At 49.0% G+C, this 18,576-nt stretch overlaps 1 protein-coding gene across 1 annotated transcript in view; it reads left to right on the top strand.

The window, feature by feature from the left end:
- The window catches only part of SLIT1 (slit guidance ligand 1), a 159,361-nt gene that overhangs the window by 134,908 nt on the left and 5,877 nt on the right, over positions 1-18,576 (top strand). Inside the window, exons 18-35 of the mRNA XM_084846595.1 lie at positions 126-269; positions 435-578; positions 2,972-3,138; positions 4,767-4,899; positions 5,520-5,588; positions 5,961-6,032; positions 7,133-7,204; positions 8,132-8,203; positions 9,965-10,128; positions 11,682-11,806; positions 12,382-12,479; positions 14,648-14,796; positions 15,427-15,520; positions 15,735-15,872; positions 16,726-16,963; positions 17,116-17,246; positions 17,562-17,716; positions 18,203-18,491. Of these exons, the coding sequence (XP_084702721.1) occupies positions 126-269; positions 435-578; positions 2,972-3,138; positions 4,767-4,899; positions 5,520-5,588; positions 5,961-6,032; positions 7,133-7,204; positions 8,132-8,203; positions 9,965-10,128; positions 11,682-11,806; positions 12,382-12,479; positions 14,648-14,796; positions 15,427-15,520; positions 15,735-15,872; positions 16,726-16,963; positions 17,116-17,246; positions 17,562-17,716; positions 18,203-18,491 (2,454 nt within the window). The remainder of the gene's footprint in view (positions 1-125; positions 270-434; positions 579-2,971; positions 3,139-4,766; positions 4,900-5,519; positions 5,589-5,960; positions 6,033-7,132; positions 7,205-8,131; positions 8,204-9,964; positions 10,129-11,681; positions 11,807-12,381; positions 12,480-14,647; positions 14,797-15,426; positions 15,521-15,734; positions 15,873-16,725; positions 16,964-17,115; positions 17,247-17,561; positions 17,717-18,202; positions 18,492-18,576) is intronic.

Raw genomic sequence — 18,576 nt, 5'->3', positions numbered from 1 at the left:
CACCAACTATTCTTAATTTGTCTCTGTTGGAGCGAGGAGCTCCCTGTAGGCTGTGAACTGAGATGGGAAAGGTCTCTTCCTGCTCCTGCATTCTGCAGTTGACTTCCTACTCCTTGCCTTCCCAGAAACCTGAGCAACAACAAGGTGTCAGAGATTGAGGATGGGGCCTTTGAGGGGGCAGCTTCAGTCAGCGAGTTACACCTAACGGCTAACCAGCTGGAATCAGTGCGCAGTGCCATGTTTCGGGGCCTTGATGGGCTGCGGACGCTGTAAGTTGCCACTAATTGTGGGGTGTAGATATGCGAAAACAGCATTGGTGGGTTATCAGTATATGAGGGGAGCACCAGTGTGGAGAATGCTGATAGACCCCTTCCCCAGGTGTCCAGGGGTGGTTTGTAGAAAAGCCTTCATCCCATCCTCTGTCTTTCCTCCAGGATGCTGAGGAACAATCGCATCAACTGCATCCACAATGACAGCTTCACAGGGCTGCGCAACGTGCGCCTTCTGTCACTCTACGACAATCAGATCAGCACTATTTCACCTGGCGCTTTTGACACGTTGCAGTCACTCTCCACTCTGTGAGTCAGGGGAAATTTTAACTAGAACCAACATACGCACAGTCCTTCCTCCCTTGGGGGTATCAGGTTGATAATGCCTCTTTCCCTCCTAGACTTGATGTTTTGCCTTTTCAGTCAAAGCACTCTCTTCTTTGGATTTCTGGCATCATGAACTGGTCCCAACTAGGAGCAGTTCCAGAATCGGTAGAGGGCTTCAAGTCCAGTGTCAGTACCTCCTGAGCCACCATTTAACATTTCCCACAATGCCCCCAACATAGCATACATAATTCTAGGACATTGTGAGGAATTAAAATGGTGCCCCCCCGGGGGGGGTGTCTGCGCATGCCAGCAACATTTAAATTTCCCACAATGCCCTAGAGCAACACTACTTCAGGGGTATTGTGGGAGATTTTAAATGTCAGCTTACAGTTGTCTACTGCTGCTACCAAGTAGGCTCACAGCCAGCAGAGGGCGCTTTGCCAAGGGGCCCCTCAAACTCAGAGCTGGGCCTGGACTAGGGATGGTGGAGAAATCCGCCACGGGCTTCGGTGAGGCTGGATTCTTTAGAATCTGGCCCCCCGGAGTCCGTGGCGGAATGGACTGCTGCCACCCCGCGAAGTCTGGTCGGGACGGACCCTACCCGGCGCCGGCCGGTCCGGGTCCGTCCGCTGCCGTCCGCAGCCATCTGCTGCCGGGCTGCGGACGCAAATGGCGTCCGGCGTAGCGGACGCCATTTGCGTTCCTGCCCCTGGCCGTGATAGGATACATAAATATGTATGTAGCCTATCACGGCAAAGAGCAGGGACGCAAATGGCGTCCGCTACTCCAGTTGCCATTTGCGTGGCAGCGGATGGAAGTCTGGTTGCAGATGGGCCCGGCTGGCGGCTCTGCGGACTTGCCGCGGAGCAGAGGCAGCCAGGAAGGATTCCGGGGGGAGGGACAGATCGCCTCCCCCCGCCCCAGTGGATGCCCCAGACCGGACGAGTGAGTGGGGTTCGTACACCCCTAGCCTTGACAGCCTGAAACTCTCATTTCAGAGAGAATGGTCCCATTCAACCCCAGCTGGGTCCCGTGACTGTAACTCCACAGTTGAGGAACCTAGTATTTTTTTTTGATACCCTAAAATGGGATGATCCTGATAAACTACTACTATTTCATTTATTTAAAAAACCCTTTTTACAAAACATACATAATGGCAGCTTATAGTAAAAGTTGATAAAAATATACAAATGGTAATAAATTACTAGCATTTATATAATACATTTGAAATGCCAAAGTGTTTCACGTAGTTTATCTCAGTAATCCTTACAACATCCCTGTACGTCTGGCCAGTATTATTATCCTCACAGTAGAGATGAAGGGGAGCACTGAGTCTGAGGGAACAGCAGCTTGCCTAAGGCCACAGTCCTATGTGTGTTTAGACAGAAGAAAGTCCCACAATTCCCAGCATTCCCCAGCCAGCATATCTGGCTGGGGCATGCTGGGAGTTGTAGGACTTTCTTCTGTCTAAACATGCACAGGATTGTGCCCTTGCTGAGTTTAGAACTGAGGTGAGATTTTTAACCTGGACTCACGGTGCTAGCCACTGTGCTACCCCAGCTCTATTTTAGCGAGGATCCGTAGCTCAATCATAGAGCGCATGTGTTCACTGCAGAAGGCCTCCGTTCAATCTTTGGCCTCTAAAGTTAAAAAATGCTCCCGTGTAGCAGTGTTGGGAAAGATGCAAGAAGGTAAGAAGATCCATGTTGGATCAGACCAAAGGCCTGTCTAGCCAGGCATCCTGTTCCCCACACTGGCCAGTTAGATGCTCCAGTGGGAAGCACACAAGCAGGACATGAATGCAACAATATCCTTCTGCTCATGTTCCCCATACTGGCATACGGAGACATACTGCCTCTGATACTGGAGGCAAAATATAGCCACCGTGGCTAGTAGCCATTGATAGCCTTGCCCACCATAAATTTGTCTAACGCCCTCTTAAAGTGTTCCACGTTGGTGGCCATGCTGAGTGGCCTGTTGGTGGCCTGTTCCTGAAACCTTGGAGAGCTGCTAGCCTTTCCCAACCTTGGATCCCCAGATGTTGTTCGACTGCAACTTCTGTAATTATTGATTATTGGGCATGCCAGCTGGGGATGATGGGATCTGTAGTCCAACAACACCTGGGGACCCAAGATTGGGAAAGGTTGACTACTGTGAACAACAGTGGGGTGGGTGGACCAGTGTAAGTCAGCTTTGTGTGTTCACAAATGTAGACTGAGTTGTGGGTCTGTCAGTTGTTACAAAAGGGCTTGGGTCTTGGAGAGGGGCAGGAAGTTGAGCCTTACCTGCCTGCTAGCCCTTTAAATAGACACCCTGTAGGATTGTCCCATGTCATCTGGGGTTACTTATCCCCCTTCTGTAACCCTCCCACCCAGGAACCTGCTGGCTAATCCCTTCAACTGCAATTGCCGTCTGGCCTGGCTGGGCGACTGGCTTCGCAAGAGGAAGATTGTGACTGGGAACCCACGCTGCCATAATCCAGACTTTCTGCGCCAAATCCCACTGCAGGATGTTGCCTTCCCCGACTTCAGGTGTGAGGAAGGTAACTCACAGGCGCTCGGAGTTTGGGTAACAGCAAGGAGATGGGGAGGGAGCAATTACGCAAATTGAGGTTTTGGTTGCATAGCTGATGTATCTTTCACAGACCCACACAGGCCCTATTTGAATTTCTGCTAGCGGCCCAGTGTAGTACAGTTTGGTAGGGGTGAGTGTTTAAACAAGGTTCAAATCCCTGTTTAGCCTTAAAGCTTCCAGCCCACTTCTCTACCTCCTTTCTTTATCCAGCATTGTTGTTCAGTCGTTCAGTCGTGTCCGACACTTTGTGACCCCATGGACTTCCTGTCCTGCGCTCTCTCCCGGAGTGTGCTCAGGTCCATATTCATTGCATCGGTGATGCTATCTAGCCATCTCATCCTCTGCCGTCCCCTTCTCCTTTTGCCTTCAATCTTTCCCAGCATCAGGGTCTTTCCAACATTATTGCAGCGTAAATTTAAACTAACAGAAGGCTGCATCCACACAAGTGCGTCTTATGGAGCATTGGAGTTCAGCAGAGCATGGGAATGTCACTTATTACCTTTCAGCATGCCAAGTATCCATTAGCCCAGGCTGTGGGTGGGGATATAACGGTACTGCCTGGGCCCTCAGATCTTGCAAGAGCAATTCAGTGATGGAAATGGATTTCCTGACGCAGATCAGCTGAAGCCAAGGGTGGGGGGAGCACAACAGGAAGCTGTGAAGGGCAAGGAAGACTGTGCCCACCAATGAAATAATAAGCGTAGAGTCACAGGCATTATCCACTTCAGATTCCTGTGGGCCCTGCATTCTGAAAAGTGGTGAGAGCGGCAGTGGGTGCAGCTGGGTGGTGCAGTCTTCTGCTGCCCTTGCTGTTCCCTGAATTGGAATGACCGTCTCTACTGTGTCAGCATGGATCTCAGCTACCTCAGCAGCAATTACATGGGCATGCCTTGCTGTGCTGGTAGCATTTAGCAGTGTCAAGCTAGAGATGAGCTGCCTTACAGCAGTAACCTTGCCAGGGATGTGGCTGGCCCCTAATTACATAATGGGCTGCTGTTAGAGCTGTCAGCTGATTTCAAGGGTGTTATTTTTTAAGAAGTCGATTAATTGGTTAAAAGCAAGGCAATTTAATCAGCTATTTAACCACTCAGTCTAAATAAATACAGTACCTTGACACAGGAAATATTTTGGAGATATTTAATTTAGTGTCACTTTATTAAATAGATAAATCATGTAATAAACAAACAAACATGCAGTTTGGCAACCCATCTTAAGCCATTGGCCCTGATCCAGATAATGGCTTCTGATGTGGATGTGTGTGGAGGATGGGTAAAAGAAAGTAATCGCTGCTCAGCTTTTTCAGGGTGCTTCTCTGGACTGAGACCCTTGTGTAAACCAATAGGGAGGACATTGATTTCAAAGGGACCTTTCATACCCTTTCCAATTAAGCACTACATTTTAATTTGCAATGAATTAATCACACCAGATGATTAATATTCTCAGCTCTAATTGCTGCGGATGCCTTCAAAGATGTGGGACACTTTATATGTTAATATAGGGGTAGCTTTTCCTGGAGAGAGCTAGGATAATATCTACAACAGGATTTGCGTATCTTTCTTTTTCCACTGTGAACCCTTGTGGCTTGTCCTTTGGCAGGTCAGGAGGAGACAAGCTGCCTCCCACGCCCTCAGTGCCCCCAGGAGTGCACTTGCCTAGATACTGTTGTCCGCTGCAGCAACAAGCACCTGAAGTCCCTCCCCAAAGGGATACCCAAGAATGTTACAGAGCTGTGAGTATGGTGGCTGGGCCCTGCTGCTGATCCTGCACCAGGGAGGGGCATCGTGGGAACTGGCAAGTCAAGGAGCTGGGAGGAGCCAAGTGTGGTGCACACAGCTTCAGCCCCTCCCCAATCCTTTTCAAATCAGCCACATCCTGGTAAGCCTCACCCTGATGTAGATCCTACCGTTGTGTGAATGGATATAGGTCCAAAAACCAGATGCTCACTGAACTCTGGAGGTATGCTTTGTTTGGGACAAACCAAACCAATTACCATTTTATTGCTCCACAGTGTAAATGAATCATGGCTGGGATACTAGAAGGGGGCATCGTTTCAGGTTTAAGGTCTTGCACACAAAGCTTCATGCAGTGTATGCCAATTCCTTCACTCTATTAGAAATCCAGGTGTGAAATGCATTTACTAGTACAATTACAAACACGTTTACTAGTACAAGATGATTTAGACAGTTCTCCACTTGCTAATCTCACTGCCAGAACAGCATGGACAGTGTGCTTATTTCTGGCTATAGCTCCTTTTTTGGACACTGTTGTGGGAGGTTCACCATTTCTCCTCAGAGTTTTATTGTGACTCCTGTATCGCTGCTGTGATATCTTATGTATCCTTGATTGCAGCTACTTGGATGGCAACCAGTTCACTCTGGTCCCTGGACAGCTCTCCACTTTCCGTTACCTGCAACTGGTGTAAGTATCTGAGAAGGAAAGAGAAGTGACCCCATATGCTCTCTTGAGAGCCTACCATAGCTGTTCTCAGAGATGCCAGAGAGGGAGAAACGTGGAGCGTCACACCTGCTGCTTTGAGCAATATTCTAGGATTTCCTGGAGGCAATTGGCCGCTGGCCAGTGTTCTGGAAGCTCCTTGCCATGGGCCTGCACCATCACCCCTGACAACTCTGCTGCATGTCTGTGGAAGTTTGACCAGGGACCAGGGGCTTGATGGGGAGTGATGCAACTTGTACCTCAGTGGGTGTTGATCAACTGGGAAACAAGAGGAAGGCAGAATGGTGCTGAAGGAAGAGTGAGTTAAAGGTGATGCATGCTGCTTCTGTCTTACAGGGATCTGAGCAACAACAAGATCAGCTCTCTCAGCAACTCTTCCTTTACCAATATGAGCCAGCTCACGACCTTGTGAGTGCCCTAGTACAGCATCTGAATGGCAGAGAACAGGGAGACGTGCTACTGCAGCTTGCAGGAAGTGGCCTCATTGGGTTCCTGTAGAGGGGACTTTGGGGGGACAGAAGCTTTTTAAAATGGCAGAAGTTATAGTGACTTTTACTATGCAAAGCAGGGTTCTGTTTTCAGCTAAAATGCCATTTATCGATGGGGATTACTGGCCAAAGAGGACATTACTAGCCTGGGTGGAAGATGCTGTTTGAAATATCTAAACATGAATACGTGCTGACTGCAGTACACTGCAAGGCCTTATGCTGCAACAACTAGCATTATTGTTTGCCAAAATCCATGAGATTTTGTACCTTTTGTACATGTACCTTTCAGTTCCCATCCTGATACTGGCTTAAAAATCCTGAAATTGCTACATAATCATAAAAGTGGGGGATTGTTTTCTCTGTAGGGTTCAGTTTCTGCCAGGGTTCCAAGCCTTAATGATCAACCAGAAGGGCTAGTAACATTTCTTAATTGAAAAGACAAACTTAGGACTGAACATTTTGGTCACTCACTATGATTAACTTATTATTGCCGGCTTTAAATAACAGGTTTTTAACTGGATTTCAGTGAGAGCCATCCCATTTGAAAGGGTGCTCATGATGGTGGCAAAGCTCTTAATTTGTTTCTTGAGTCAGGCAATATATTTAAGATTATGATCTCAACAATAAATGGCATGCCAGTTCTATTTGACTGAAATAAATGGTGATTATTTTTTAAAACACTGAACTGTTAATGAAGTTATTTTGATCATTAAGCAACTGATTAATTTATCAGAAGCAAGGTAGATTTTCTTTTTTTAGTAAAAATCTTTCACTGGCTAACAGTCCTAGTATTCTCATTGTCACCATCGATCTTGTGAATTTAGGCCCATGCCAAATAATGCTTCATACCCAAACTGGGATGAATATTACTGTGATACCAGCAGTGACACAGCCTGGAGTCCAGTCAAACCCCAAGAACAGACCATGTCCCCTTTCTGTGTTTTGTGTTGCCCATTAGAGATGTTTTAAAAGAATGTGTGATGATCCAAACTGTTCCTTCCTCTCTCCACCATCACCCAGGATCCTCAGCTACAATGCACTGCAGTGTATCCCCCCACTGGCCTTTGAGGGTCTCCGTTCGCTGCGGCTGCTGTAGGTACCTTGTATTCCTGTACCCCCAGATACGTCCCAATTCAGGTCTGCCACCACAAGTTCCTTCTCCTCCTTCCTCCATGCCTCCCAAACGGGAGTCTGATTTTAGTCAGATTGTTGCGATGCTGTTTCTTTAAGAAGCTAGCGGTCAGGCAAAGGGTAGTGAAAAGCGAATGGATTAATGCTCAGTGAGCTGAGGGACCCCCATTCAGTTAGCGCGAGCATGTTATGAGGCTTACATACATTCACTGGGCTTTTCTTATGACTTTGGCCAGTAGAGCCAAGCTTACATACTCATGCACAGGAGAGGAACTTGATCGTAAGTCCAGCAGTGCCTGAATTGTGAGGGAGAGGGCAGAGGGGCCTTAATGAACTCCACAAGCCCCAACTTCTGACTCCCCCTGTTTTAGTGAGACTGTGCTCCCCCACACATAGCCTTCTAGAGGCAGCAGCTAAAGGGGGTGCCACAACATGCAAGGGGGTGGGCCCCTCTGTCCTGGCCACCCCCTTAGGCTGGCCACTGATCCATCTCCAGAAAAGAGGAAATGAACCACCAAAAAAGATGACTCAAATATGCAAAAGCTAATTGATATGGATAGATGCAAATTTAGGAATAATAACTGTCATTTCCATCCCAGCATAGTGGGGAAGACTGTGACCAGGGGATTTGTGTGCCTGCTCAGTCTGCTGTCCTTTCGCATTCTTCACAGTCCCTGCTCCCTGTTCTTAAGGTTCTTTATCTTGAAAGTGGACCTGGACTGGACAGCCCTTCAAATAAACGGCAGCTTCAAATAGAGGACTGTCCTCTGACAGCCCTTGAAATAGAATACTGTCCTCTATAAAGTAGAACGGTCCACCACCACACCCCAATTCATAGTCTGAGCACAGTTCAGGGCATTAAGAATTGTTGCCTGTGTTTGCATGCAGGTCCCTCCATGGCAATGATATCGCTACACTCCCAGAGGGGATCTTTGCTGATGTCACCTCCCTGTCTCACCTGTGAGTACATGCATCAGTATGAACACTCATTCCTCCTGACTCCCGGCTTGGGGCTTCTGGCACTCTGTGGGACTCTACCTGGAGGGTACAGGCTAGAGAGCATTGTTTGTTTCCTGTTGAGGATTCTGCTGGTCAGAGAATGATGCTAGACAGGAGTCTGTTTTCATTTTGGGTTAATGGCTGCCTTGGCTGAGGTGATACCAGAAGTTGTGTGGGTGGCTGTGTTCTGCATGCTGAATAGGAGCAGGAACTGATCCAGTTCTGTTGTGGTGAAATGTTGCTAAAGTTGCTGACAGCATCTTTTATCAGGAGGCAGCAACTCAGCTTGTAATGCTCCAACGTGTACCTAGAAGTAAGACAAGGGAGTTGGACTCCCATAGGTTCAGCTGGCTCTTGAAGCCCAGTTGGCTGTAAAATAAATTCCTCTGTTGATGTGGTAGCTGCACTGGGCCTCTTGGCCTCTGAATGCAGGAGAAACCAGCCTAGGCCAACACCCAAAAGCTCAGAACTGTAAAGCACTACAACAGACACAGTTAGGAGAATATGGGCAGGGGAAGTTCCATCTGGGAACACTGGGGACAGTGTGTGAGGTTATTTTTAATCTGCATACTTTTAAAATGATTTTTGATATGCTAATGAGCAGCATCTCTGGGTTACCTTAGGGGTTACCTGTATGCATATTCATCACGCAGTGGGCCGGTTCGCATGATGCAACAGTCCATCGTGGGTTGATTTACCTGCGAGGAGCTGTGGCTCATGTTGGCTGCCACTATGAATATGCAAGCCCTGGTGTGCCTTGTTATGTCATCCAAACCCGGGTGGAGGGGGCTATTTGAGGATTAAACAACTCTAAAACAGTCCATGGGTTATGTGGGGGTTGTTTAACCCTCCAATAACCCCCACAGCCCAGGTTCAGACGGCATGACAGGCCCTGGCAACCCCCAGCTGGGCCTTGCCTATGCATATGCTGTGGTGCCCTGAGGGCTAATTAACCCACAGTGGCGTGTCATGTTATCCGAACTGGGTCAAAGTACGGAGTGGTACACAGCATTTCAGTTTGAGCAATTTGCATGTTCAGCATCAAGTATTGAGAGATCAAGTGATAAGCCTACATGTGTGAATCAGCCCTTTAAAAACCAACAAACATGAAGAGGTGAGAGAGGGTGGTGGTGGGAAGGAGAGACACGGACTAACTGTTCCAGATTGCAACAATCCTGCTTTATGTGAATAGATTTAAAGGCTGGGTCTGGAAATCTGAAGATAATTTATCAGTTCTAGAGCAGGAGTGGGCAGACCTCAGGCATGCAGGATTTACTTTGTTTTTTATTAGAACCCAAAGATCCACTAACTGGAGCCTGGTGCAAAATAGTGGCTCAGGCAGGCAGACATACGTTAAGAATTCAGGAAGAGGGTGCCCCTGAGCAAGTGCCCAGCCCATGAATTTGTGATCAGTACCAGAAGCAAGCTCACAGGTCTGTTGGCACACAGATCCACTCCTGGTTTCCCCCCAAGTGTTCTTTTTCAGCAACCTAATTTACTGGGGTGTGTGTGTGTGGGGGGTCTTTCTTGCTGTTAGACAAATGGGAGTCTGAAACTCTTGCCAATCTACTGCAAATCACCCAGAGCTCTACCAGTAGATTCCAGTCTACCTCCTGCCCACCCCTGCCCTAGAGGTGGCCAGAGTGACCAGATGCAAATGAAGAAGAAACTCCTGTACTTCTTATAATGATGTAGAAATTCTGGTTTTTCCCTGCTCCGCAGAGCCATTGGTGCCAATCCTCTTCACTGTGATTGCCACATGCGCTGGCTTTCAGGCTGGGTTAAAACTGGCTACAAAGAGCCTGGCATTGCCCGCTGTGCTGGCCCTGCTGATATGGAGGGCAAACTGTTGCTCACCACTCCAGCCAAGAAGTTTGAGTGCCAAGGTAAGCGATTGGAGTGCCAGGGAAAGTAAGGGGGGTCTCTTGAACACTTTCCGAGAGTAGGTGAAGACACATCCATTTTGCAGAGCAGCATCGCCCAAACAAAGAGTCCCTTGGCTGCGTCTGGCCCAGTCTGCCATTCTGCTCATTGGCGTTTTTCTCCTCTTACCCCTTGCCAGACAAATGAGGACTGAGATTGGGACACCTTAGCTCCAAGCCCAGGTCAGGAGAAAAGGTTGGTGGGCACACGTATTACAGTGCTGGGGCTGTTGAAGTTGGGATACAGGGTGTATGGAAAGAGATGGAGCGTGAGGGGTTGTTGATGTATGTGAGAAAAGAGAATGGAATGAGGGGTCTGATGCTACTGTATGCAACTATGGCAGCATAGCTAGTGCAACCCCTGTATCCCACCAGATTGGCCCACAGGTGTGCCACTAACACCCTATTCTGGCCGGAATATGAAGGGGACGAGATCCCAGAGGGTTCTTTGGAGGTACTGGGCTGGAGGTTAGGTTGCCTCTTCCTTCTGTATCCTTCACATCCAGTTGAGACGCAACAGCTGCATCCACCCTAACGGGCTTGATAAGAGGCTCCATCTCAGAATCCTCCACCTGTTCATGCCTTTTATCCCACCCCTCTGTTCAGTACAGGAAGGGCTGGAATGACCAGGCCATGCACCCACAGTACATAGGAACACAGGAAACAGCCTTGTACCAGGTCAGACTGTTTGTCCATCTAGCCCAGGGGTGGGGACCTTCAGGACTGGGGGCCAGATCTGGACCTCCTGGAGTCCCAGTCGGGCCCTCCAAGGTCCCCAGATGGCCCCACCCCTTCCCCCAAACCACCGGTCATTTGGTGGTTTCCCAAAGTTTGTGCAGTTTCTCCCTATTCTAAAAGGCCGAAGTGCCTCTCTCTAAAGCTTAGTTACTGCCAGAAAGAGCTTTAAGTTACAAAATGCTGGTATTTTTTGTGTTTTTGGCCCCAGCCCTTTTGCCCCCCCCCCCTTGCTGGAATGCAGCCCCTGAGAGCTTCTCCAAAGTTGCATTTGGCCCTTGGGCTGAAAGAGGTTCTCCACCTGATCTAGCCAGTGTTTTCACCTCTGCCTGGTAGCAGCTCTCCAGGGTCTTTTGCAGAGGCCTTTCCCATCACCTGCTGTCTGAGCCCTTTTTAAAAAAAACTGGAGATGCCAGGAGTTGAACCTGGGATGTTCTGCGTGTAAAGCATATGCTCCAGCACTGATCAACAGTGCCTATCGTTTAAAGGGGAGAAGCAAGTGAACCCTGTCAGGCTTTATGGCTGGGAGCAGCAGGGTGGGCATTCCCTTCAACACCCATCCACCTGTTAATATATATTTAACGCCAGCATACATCTGTGTGAGGTCTCTTCCACCAGTAACCAGGACCTCCAAAGGGAAGTTTCTGGCAAATGCCTTGGAAGGGATTCTGACCAATAGGGACATAGTCTTTATATGAGGATGGGTGGAAACCCTTCCTTGATTCTTTGGCTATAATTCCTCATTCCTATTCGTATGGTTCCTCTTTCTCACATCTCTGCAGGGCCTCCCCCATTGAGCATCCAGGCCAAGTGTAACCCCTGCCTCTCCAGTCCCTGTCAAAACAAGGGGACTTGTCACCACGATCCTCTGGATTCCTACCACTGTATCTGCTCCAGCGGCTACAAGGTGAGAAGTGGGATGAGGAGGTATAGGAAGAGCTTATCAGGAGAGTGGGGATTAATTGAGAAAGAGAAGGGGAAGTCTCTCTCCCTGATTTGAAGGCCATATGCTGTGATAGACTGCATGGACCAAAGAAGTAGGCTGTGACCAGCAGGACCCAGACATAGTGGGAAGCACCTTTCCTTACATCCAGCCTCCAGCTTACACCTTACAAAACCCTTACATCCAGCACCCAGCCTGGCTTTTGCCAACATGCATGAACAGAACTTTCAGGCCCAACTGTTCAGGCCTAGTGCTGCCACTATTTCCCAAAGAAGAAGGAAAAGGGGGACTGGCCTTTTCATATGGATTTCTTACTTCTTTTAAAACCATGCAAGTGTAAATTGTTCTTCTTGACTAACATTGAGCTTAAAAGGAAATCCTGGTAGCAAAAGCAAACAACCAAAGACAGATAGGCTAATTCAAACACAGATAACATCTCCTATCTTTTCTTTGTGTTTTATGGCTGATGAACAACCCAGCCAAAGCTTTATCCTTTGTTCTTCAAATTGTGACTGCTTCCTCTCCTTCGCTTATACTAGGGCAGAAACTGTGAACTATCTCTCGATGGTTGCTCCAGCAGACCCTGTGAGAATGGTGGGACCTGCCTGTCTCATGAAGGGGATGGAGCTGATTTCATGTGAGTGGCAGTTCAAGGTTTCAGACAGGGGCCTTTCTAGATGATGGACAGCATCTCCAAATCTAGGATAGCTGAGATGCAGTGCCTGCAATTGCGCTGACTCACCCGAAGCCTGCCAGCTTCCTATATCTGTAATACCTCAGACATACCTGGCCCAGGAAAGCTTTCTGGCCTTCCTTTTTAAGCTGAAAAGGGCTGGGAAGCAAATAATTTATGTTGTCCAAACATGCACCCTTTCCCTCCTCCACCACTGAGTGCACAAGATCCATCTCCACCACAGGCTCTGACCCTTAAGGCTGCAGGCTGCTTCTTTCTATAATCTTGGGTTGGGGTCTGGGAGAGGAAACCATTAAAACACATGTGCCCCACTGAATTATCCACTATTCCTGCCTCTCAGGGCTGTGGTTTGTAGTTGGACCTCTATGCACAGGACTCCTCCCCGCTCTACTCTTCAGAGTACAGTGTGGGCGGCTTTCTGGGAAACAGACCATAATTAGTGGCTGAAAATAAACCGCAGGCAGTAGAGAGAATGGGGCTCCAGCCCTGTCTGTGTACCCAAATTGCCAGGATGCTAAATGGCCTCTCATTCCGTCACCATAACAACCCAGCATCTTCAAAGCCAGCACAGAATGTCCTTTGGGGGTTGACAAAGCAGCTTCCTTCCACGTGCTGTACTAGATTCTGCCTTTGGGGAAGGGGAGCAAGCAGGGAGGTGAGTCGTCTAGGAAAGGGTATCAGGGCTCTTAGCCCATAGAGCAGTTCAATTTGTTAGTGAGGGAAGGTCACCAGTACTTCCGCCTCTGCTTCCTCTTCCAATTAGATAGGGTGCAGGCAATATAAATGCAAATGCCGGTATATGCAACGCATGCTCACCTGTGCCTTCAGTGCTCCCTGTACTTAATGTGAATGCAATGCATCTGTTTACAGGTGTGTTTACAGGTGTGTTTACAGGTGTGTATGCACATACGATGTGGTGAATGTGTATGAACATCCTGTTCGTACACATGCAGTAAATAATCAGGCACATCTAGCTTGAGCATACAAACATGGCTGTTATTACAGCTTTGAAAACTGTTGTTTGTTTGTTTGTTTGTTTATTTATTTATTTTCAATAGTTGTCAACTTCCCTGGAATTTATTTTGATGAAGGATGGTAAACGTCTATTTTAAATAAATCCAGCATTATGCTGGTGGGAAAATGGCAAGAGCCGGCATCCTTCCACGAGTGGTTGCACAAGTGCTATCAAAGCTTGCACAAGCAACACCTAGTCCAATGAAGCCGTAATGAGTTGTGCAATGCCTTGTGGAATTCCTTGTGCAATGGTTTGCAGAGCAGTTTGTGAAATGTGTTGTACAACGGCTTGTGCAATACATGGTGCAACAGCTTGTGAAATACGTTGTGCGGCAGCTTGCACAACTGTTGGTGCTGCAGCTTGTACAAAAATTTACCCAAGCAGAATCAAAGTATTTAATTTAACACTTGTGCAAGCATAAAAATGGGGATTCTGCAAGCAGTAGAAGCTTTGCACTAGTGGAATGACAGCACTGAATGCAGCCTATTTGCTGCCCTTCATCAAAATAGATTCTAGGGCAATTTACAATGATTAAAAATGCAACAACCAGATGAAAATGCAATATGCAAAACCATAATTGATAAGTAGCAGATAAAAGGTAAACAACAATACTTGAAATGCCTGCACAAATGAGAACATTTTAGCCTTTCTCATTAAGTCTTGATTCTCATGCCCTGTGGCTTCTCAAGTCTGTGTTTCTCTCCCATCCCAAGGGTCCCTCTTTTTCTTTTCTCTCCCCTTGGGAGGTGGCCTTCAAGTTCAGCAGTGAACTTGAAGCTCCCCTCCTGAGGCCTGTCTATCTCAGAACTCCTGTCAAAACAAGACTCTCCTTAGCTCCTTCTCAAGGCAGTGGCCTCCAGAGTAATTCTGCCTACCTCCTACCAATCAGAGGCAAAAGTGTCCCAAGTACAAAACTGTGCAGTGTTGAGAGTCATGGGGTTACGGAACCTTCTTTGGAAAAGGTCCTGATCGTCTCTCACTGTCCTTCTTTGGCTCTTCCTGAGAAGGGCACAAGAGCAAGATTCCTGGGAAGTCCCAAAGCCAGCAGCTTCCAATTTCTTGGTCTGTTAAATAGCCCTTATTTCCCCCCTGGCAGGTGTTCCTGTCTAGATGGATTTGAAGGTCCAACCTGCAGCCTGAAGACCAACAACTGCAACAACAACAACAGCAGCAGCTGCAAGAACGGTGCCACATGCATTAATGGCTCCACCAATTACACATGCTTGTGCCTTCCCTTCTACACAGGTATGGCAGGCATGATTGCACAGGGATGGACTCGGTTGCTTCTGAGGGTTCCAGCATGGCCACCAGACCATTGCAGAAATTTCCAGGATTCAGTGCCTTTGCAGTCCCACAGCCCAATTTATAGTTAAGCATACAAGAAACTGATTACAAACTTCCCAAGATTGGAAGCCTGGAGGCCTCTATGAGCTGTGTAGCTCCTTGCCTTTTCTCTTGACCACTAGAAATAGAATCATCTGTGCAAAATGAGCAAATTAATCTGCTTATTTGTATGTTGCAGAATTCACCTTTCTATGAATCTCATGACTACCCTGGTGCAGAATATTGAGCAGAGTACATATAGCCTAAGGGTGTGGCTTGACTTTTTTTACAGGGCAGTATCAGAAGACGTTTGGGGGTATTTTAGGCATTTATACCCAGCAGGTCAAAACAGCTGAATAGTAGGGAATGTGAGCTTATATCGGTTGATTCTGTCACACAGCTGCAAGTGCCGGAGAGCGAGGGCTTTCCTTCCTCCTTCCCTTCGTCCCTGTCATTCTCCTGGGGGAGCTGGGCGCATCCAGACACAGAGCCAAGCACCGGGGGCATTAGGCATAACTCTGCCTTCTCTGTATCTTTCTCTCCTTCCTGCAGGGACTTACTGTGAGCAGCTGCTGGATGTCTGTTCTCCGGAGCTCAGCCCCTGCCAGCATGAGGCCATATGCAGGGCCTCCCATGATGGACCCAGGTGAGTGACCTAACAACTGCAAGGGGTGGAGGTCTGGGAGAGAAATGATTTAGACTGAAGATAGGCAGGGAACTGGAAGGAGACCTGGTAGAGACCTCTAAAGGGGATTGGGAAGACATGTATCCATAGCCTCGGTTACCTATGTGCCTTGCTGCCCTTTGGAGTAATAGGCAGCCCAGCTCAGTGAGTGTCTTGTCCCTGCCCCTGCCTGCAGGTGTGAATGCCTGCCTGGCTATGTGGGGGATAACTGCAGTGTGGACTATGATGACTGCCTGGATCACCGGTGCCAGAATGACGCCAAATGCTTTGATGAGCCCAATGGGTACTCCTGTCTTTGCACTGGAGGCTACAGGTAAGGGTGTTAGATGGGGACAAGGCCAGGAACATACGACAGTTACACACACACATCAAACATCCTGCAAAACTCAACATCTGGGCCTGCCCTGTACTGGAGGATTCCCTTCCCTTCAAGGGGGAGTGGGAGGAAATGCGAAATCATGACTAGGCATAGGAGCCTAGTTGTTTTTAGGGAGGTTTGGCTGTGCTTGTGAGATGAGAAGAGAGCATCTCACATTTACTATGCCCTGGTACCACCCAGGGAATGATATGCTTGGTGCGAATTCCTCTGCCCATCAAGGGGCCCATCACAGTGGCTGCTGGGGAGGTGTCCTGAGTTTTCTCCCAGTTGTTCTGACCTTCGTGGCAGGAGCAGTCCCAGTATACAGAAAAGCAGCATACAGAGATACGTGACGTAGCTCTGTCCTGGGCTACAGAGGTTCTGGTTGGGCCATATTTTTCTCTATTGAGGAAGAGGCAGAGAGAGCAAGCTGAGTGAACTGTGTCAATCTGGGCCCCTGGAACTCAGATTGCATGACGATTTGTACATCAGTGAAGTACTTGCCCATCCTCCATTCACCTGAGTGTCCCCGTGGAATGAATTGGGGTGCTTCATGGTGTGCTCATGCACAAGGAAGAGGAAAAATGTAGGAGCACATGCATGCTGGTGTGATTCCCTTGGTGTTTTACTCAGGCTCTGGGGAAGAGGACAGTCAGATGAGCACATGGGAATGGCAGGTGGGGGGGGACACTGCCTTAGAAGCGCATGAGCTGCCTCGGGGTCCTGCTGTGGACTTATCAGGGGTTTGTGTGACCATTGAGTTCTCTCGCCTTCACTTGTGCCTTGTTGTGTGCCAACGTCTTCCTAGTGGCCAGCTCTGTGAGATCCCACCCCGCGGCTCCCTCCAACCCAGCCCCTGTGAGAGGGCGGAGTGCCAGAATGGTGCCAACTGTGTGGAGCTCGGCAGTCGCGCCTTATGCCAGTGCCTTCCTGGCTTTGGGGGCCCCAAGTGTGAGAAGCTGCTGAGTGTCAATTTTGTGGATAGGGACACGTACCTCCAGTTCACTGACCTGCAAAACTGGCCTAGTGCTAACATCACCCTGCAGGTAAGAGCTGGCGACCACACTGCCACCGCCTCGACCACCACCGCAAGAGCAGGTGTTCACCTGCTCTCCTCATCTGTGCCATGTGTGGAACTGGCTGAGCTGTAGAACCAATTTCCCTGCCCCTTGTCTGTTCACTCCCTCATTCTCTGCAGGTCTCCACGGCTGAAGATAATGGGATCCTCTTGTATAATGGGGACACTGACCACATGGCTGTGGAGCTATACCAAGGCCATGTGCGTGTCAGCTATGATCCGGGTACCTACCCCAGCTCTGCTATTTACAGGTAGCCCCCTGCCCTTGGTTTCTCCCTCAACCCCAGTGCAATCTTTAGTTCTTGTGCAAACCTCAGGTTTGGCCCAGTAACCTGCACGTTGATCATGAGGGTGAGAGGGAGTGGTTGGGGCTCGGATTGTGGCCCAGTGACTTATAATAAGGGTTAATGTAGAGGTCAGAGGGGGGATCCTGACAGAGAACACAAGGAAAGACTGGACGTGTGTGCTGAACATGAATGTTGGGTGGGCAAGGATGGCTGTGGGTGTCAGGCCAAGGGGTGAGTGCCAGGAGTCTTTCCCATCCTGCACCTCTCTTCTCTCTCTAGTGCAGAGACCATCAACGACGGGCAGTTCCATACAGTGGAACTGGTGACATTTGAGCGGATGGTAAATCTCTCCATTGATGGAGGCGACCCCATGACCATGGATGGCTTTGGCAAGGCCCACACGCTGAACTCTGAGGCTCCGCTCTATGTGGGCGGTAGGACTACGACCTGAGCACCGCTCATTGGGGAGGGGAAGGGATGTTCCTACCAAAGTGGGAGAGAGAGGCTGCTCTGTCTGACACTCCCATATGTGCACCACGTAAACAGATAGCTCCTTAACTTTTTGCTTGGCGCATTTCCTCTACCATCTTCATCAGGTAGTAATAATGGAAGAGCACCCTTTCTGCTCTCCTCCCCAGGATGGGAGGGCAGGGGGAGATTTAGCTCATACACCAGTGCACTGAGAGCCAGGGGCAAAATGGAGGAAGAGAAACAGGCCTAGCAGCAAGTGGAGGGAAGCTGAAGCATGCGAACTAGATGTCCCCCCTCTCCCCAGCGGCTGGCTGTGGCTCTTGCATTTCCCCACAATATTCTAGGCTGAGGACTTTCCCTCCCCTACTAACCCTCCTTCCCCAGGAGCCCTCACCCTTCCTCCTCTTCCTGTCCTTGACCTGCTGCTCTGGCTCTCCCCCTACCCCCAGGGATGCCTGTGGATGTGAACTCTGCTGCCTTCCGCCTCTGGCAGATCCTGAATGGCTCCAGCTTCCATGGCTGCATCCGCAACCTGTACATCAACAATGAACTGCAGGATTTTACCAAGACCCAGATGAAGCCAGGAGTGGTACCCGGTTGCGAGCCTTGCCGCAAGCTCTACTGTCTGCATGGCATTTGCCAACCCAACACTGCTCATGGTCCCATCTGCCACTGTGATCCAGGCTGGGTTGGGCCCCACTGCGACCAGCCCATAAGTAACCCTTGCCAGGGGCACAAGTGAGTTCCCAGTGTCACCAAAGTTCTCTTCTTTCCCCTAACGCTTGTGGGTTGCATCTGTCACTGCAGTGCTGTGTGCAGGATG

The sequence above is a fragment of the Heloderma suspectum genome, chromosome 3 (assembly GCF_057233095.1).
Source record: "Heloderma suspectum isolate Gila_16-S chromosome 3, 16-S_ref, whole genome shotgun sequence".
Lineage (NCBI taxonomy): Eukaryota > Metazoa > Chordata > Lepidosauria > Squamata > Helodermatidae > Heloderma > Heloderma suspectum.
Note: the sequence above shows the minus strand (reverse complement) of the source record. Positions and strands in the feature narration are given on the sequence as shown.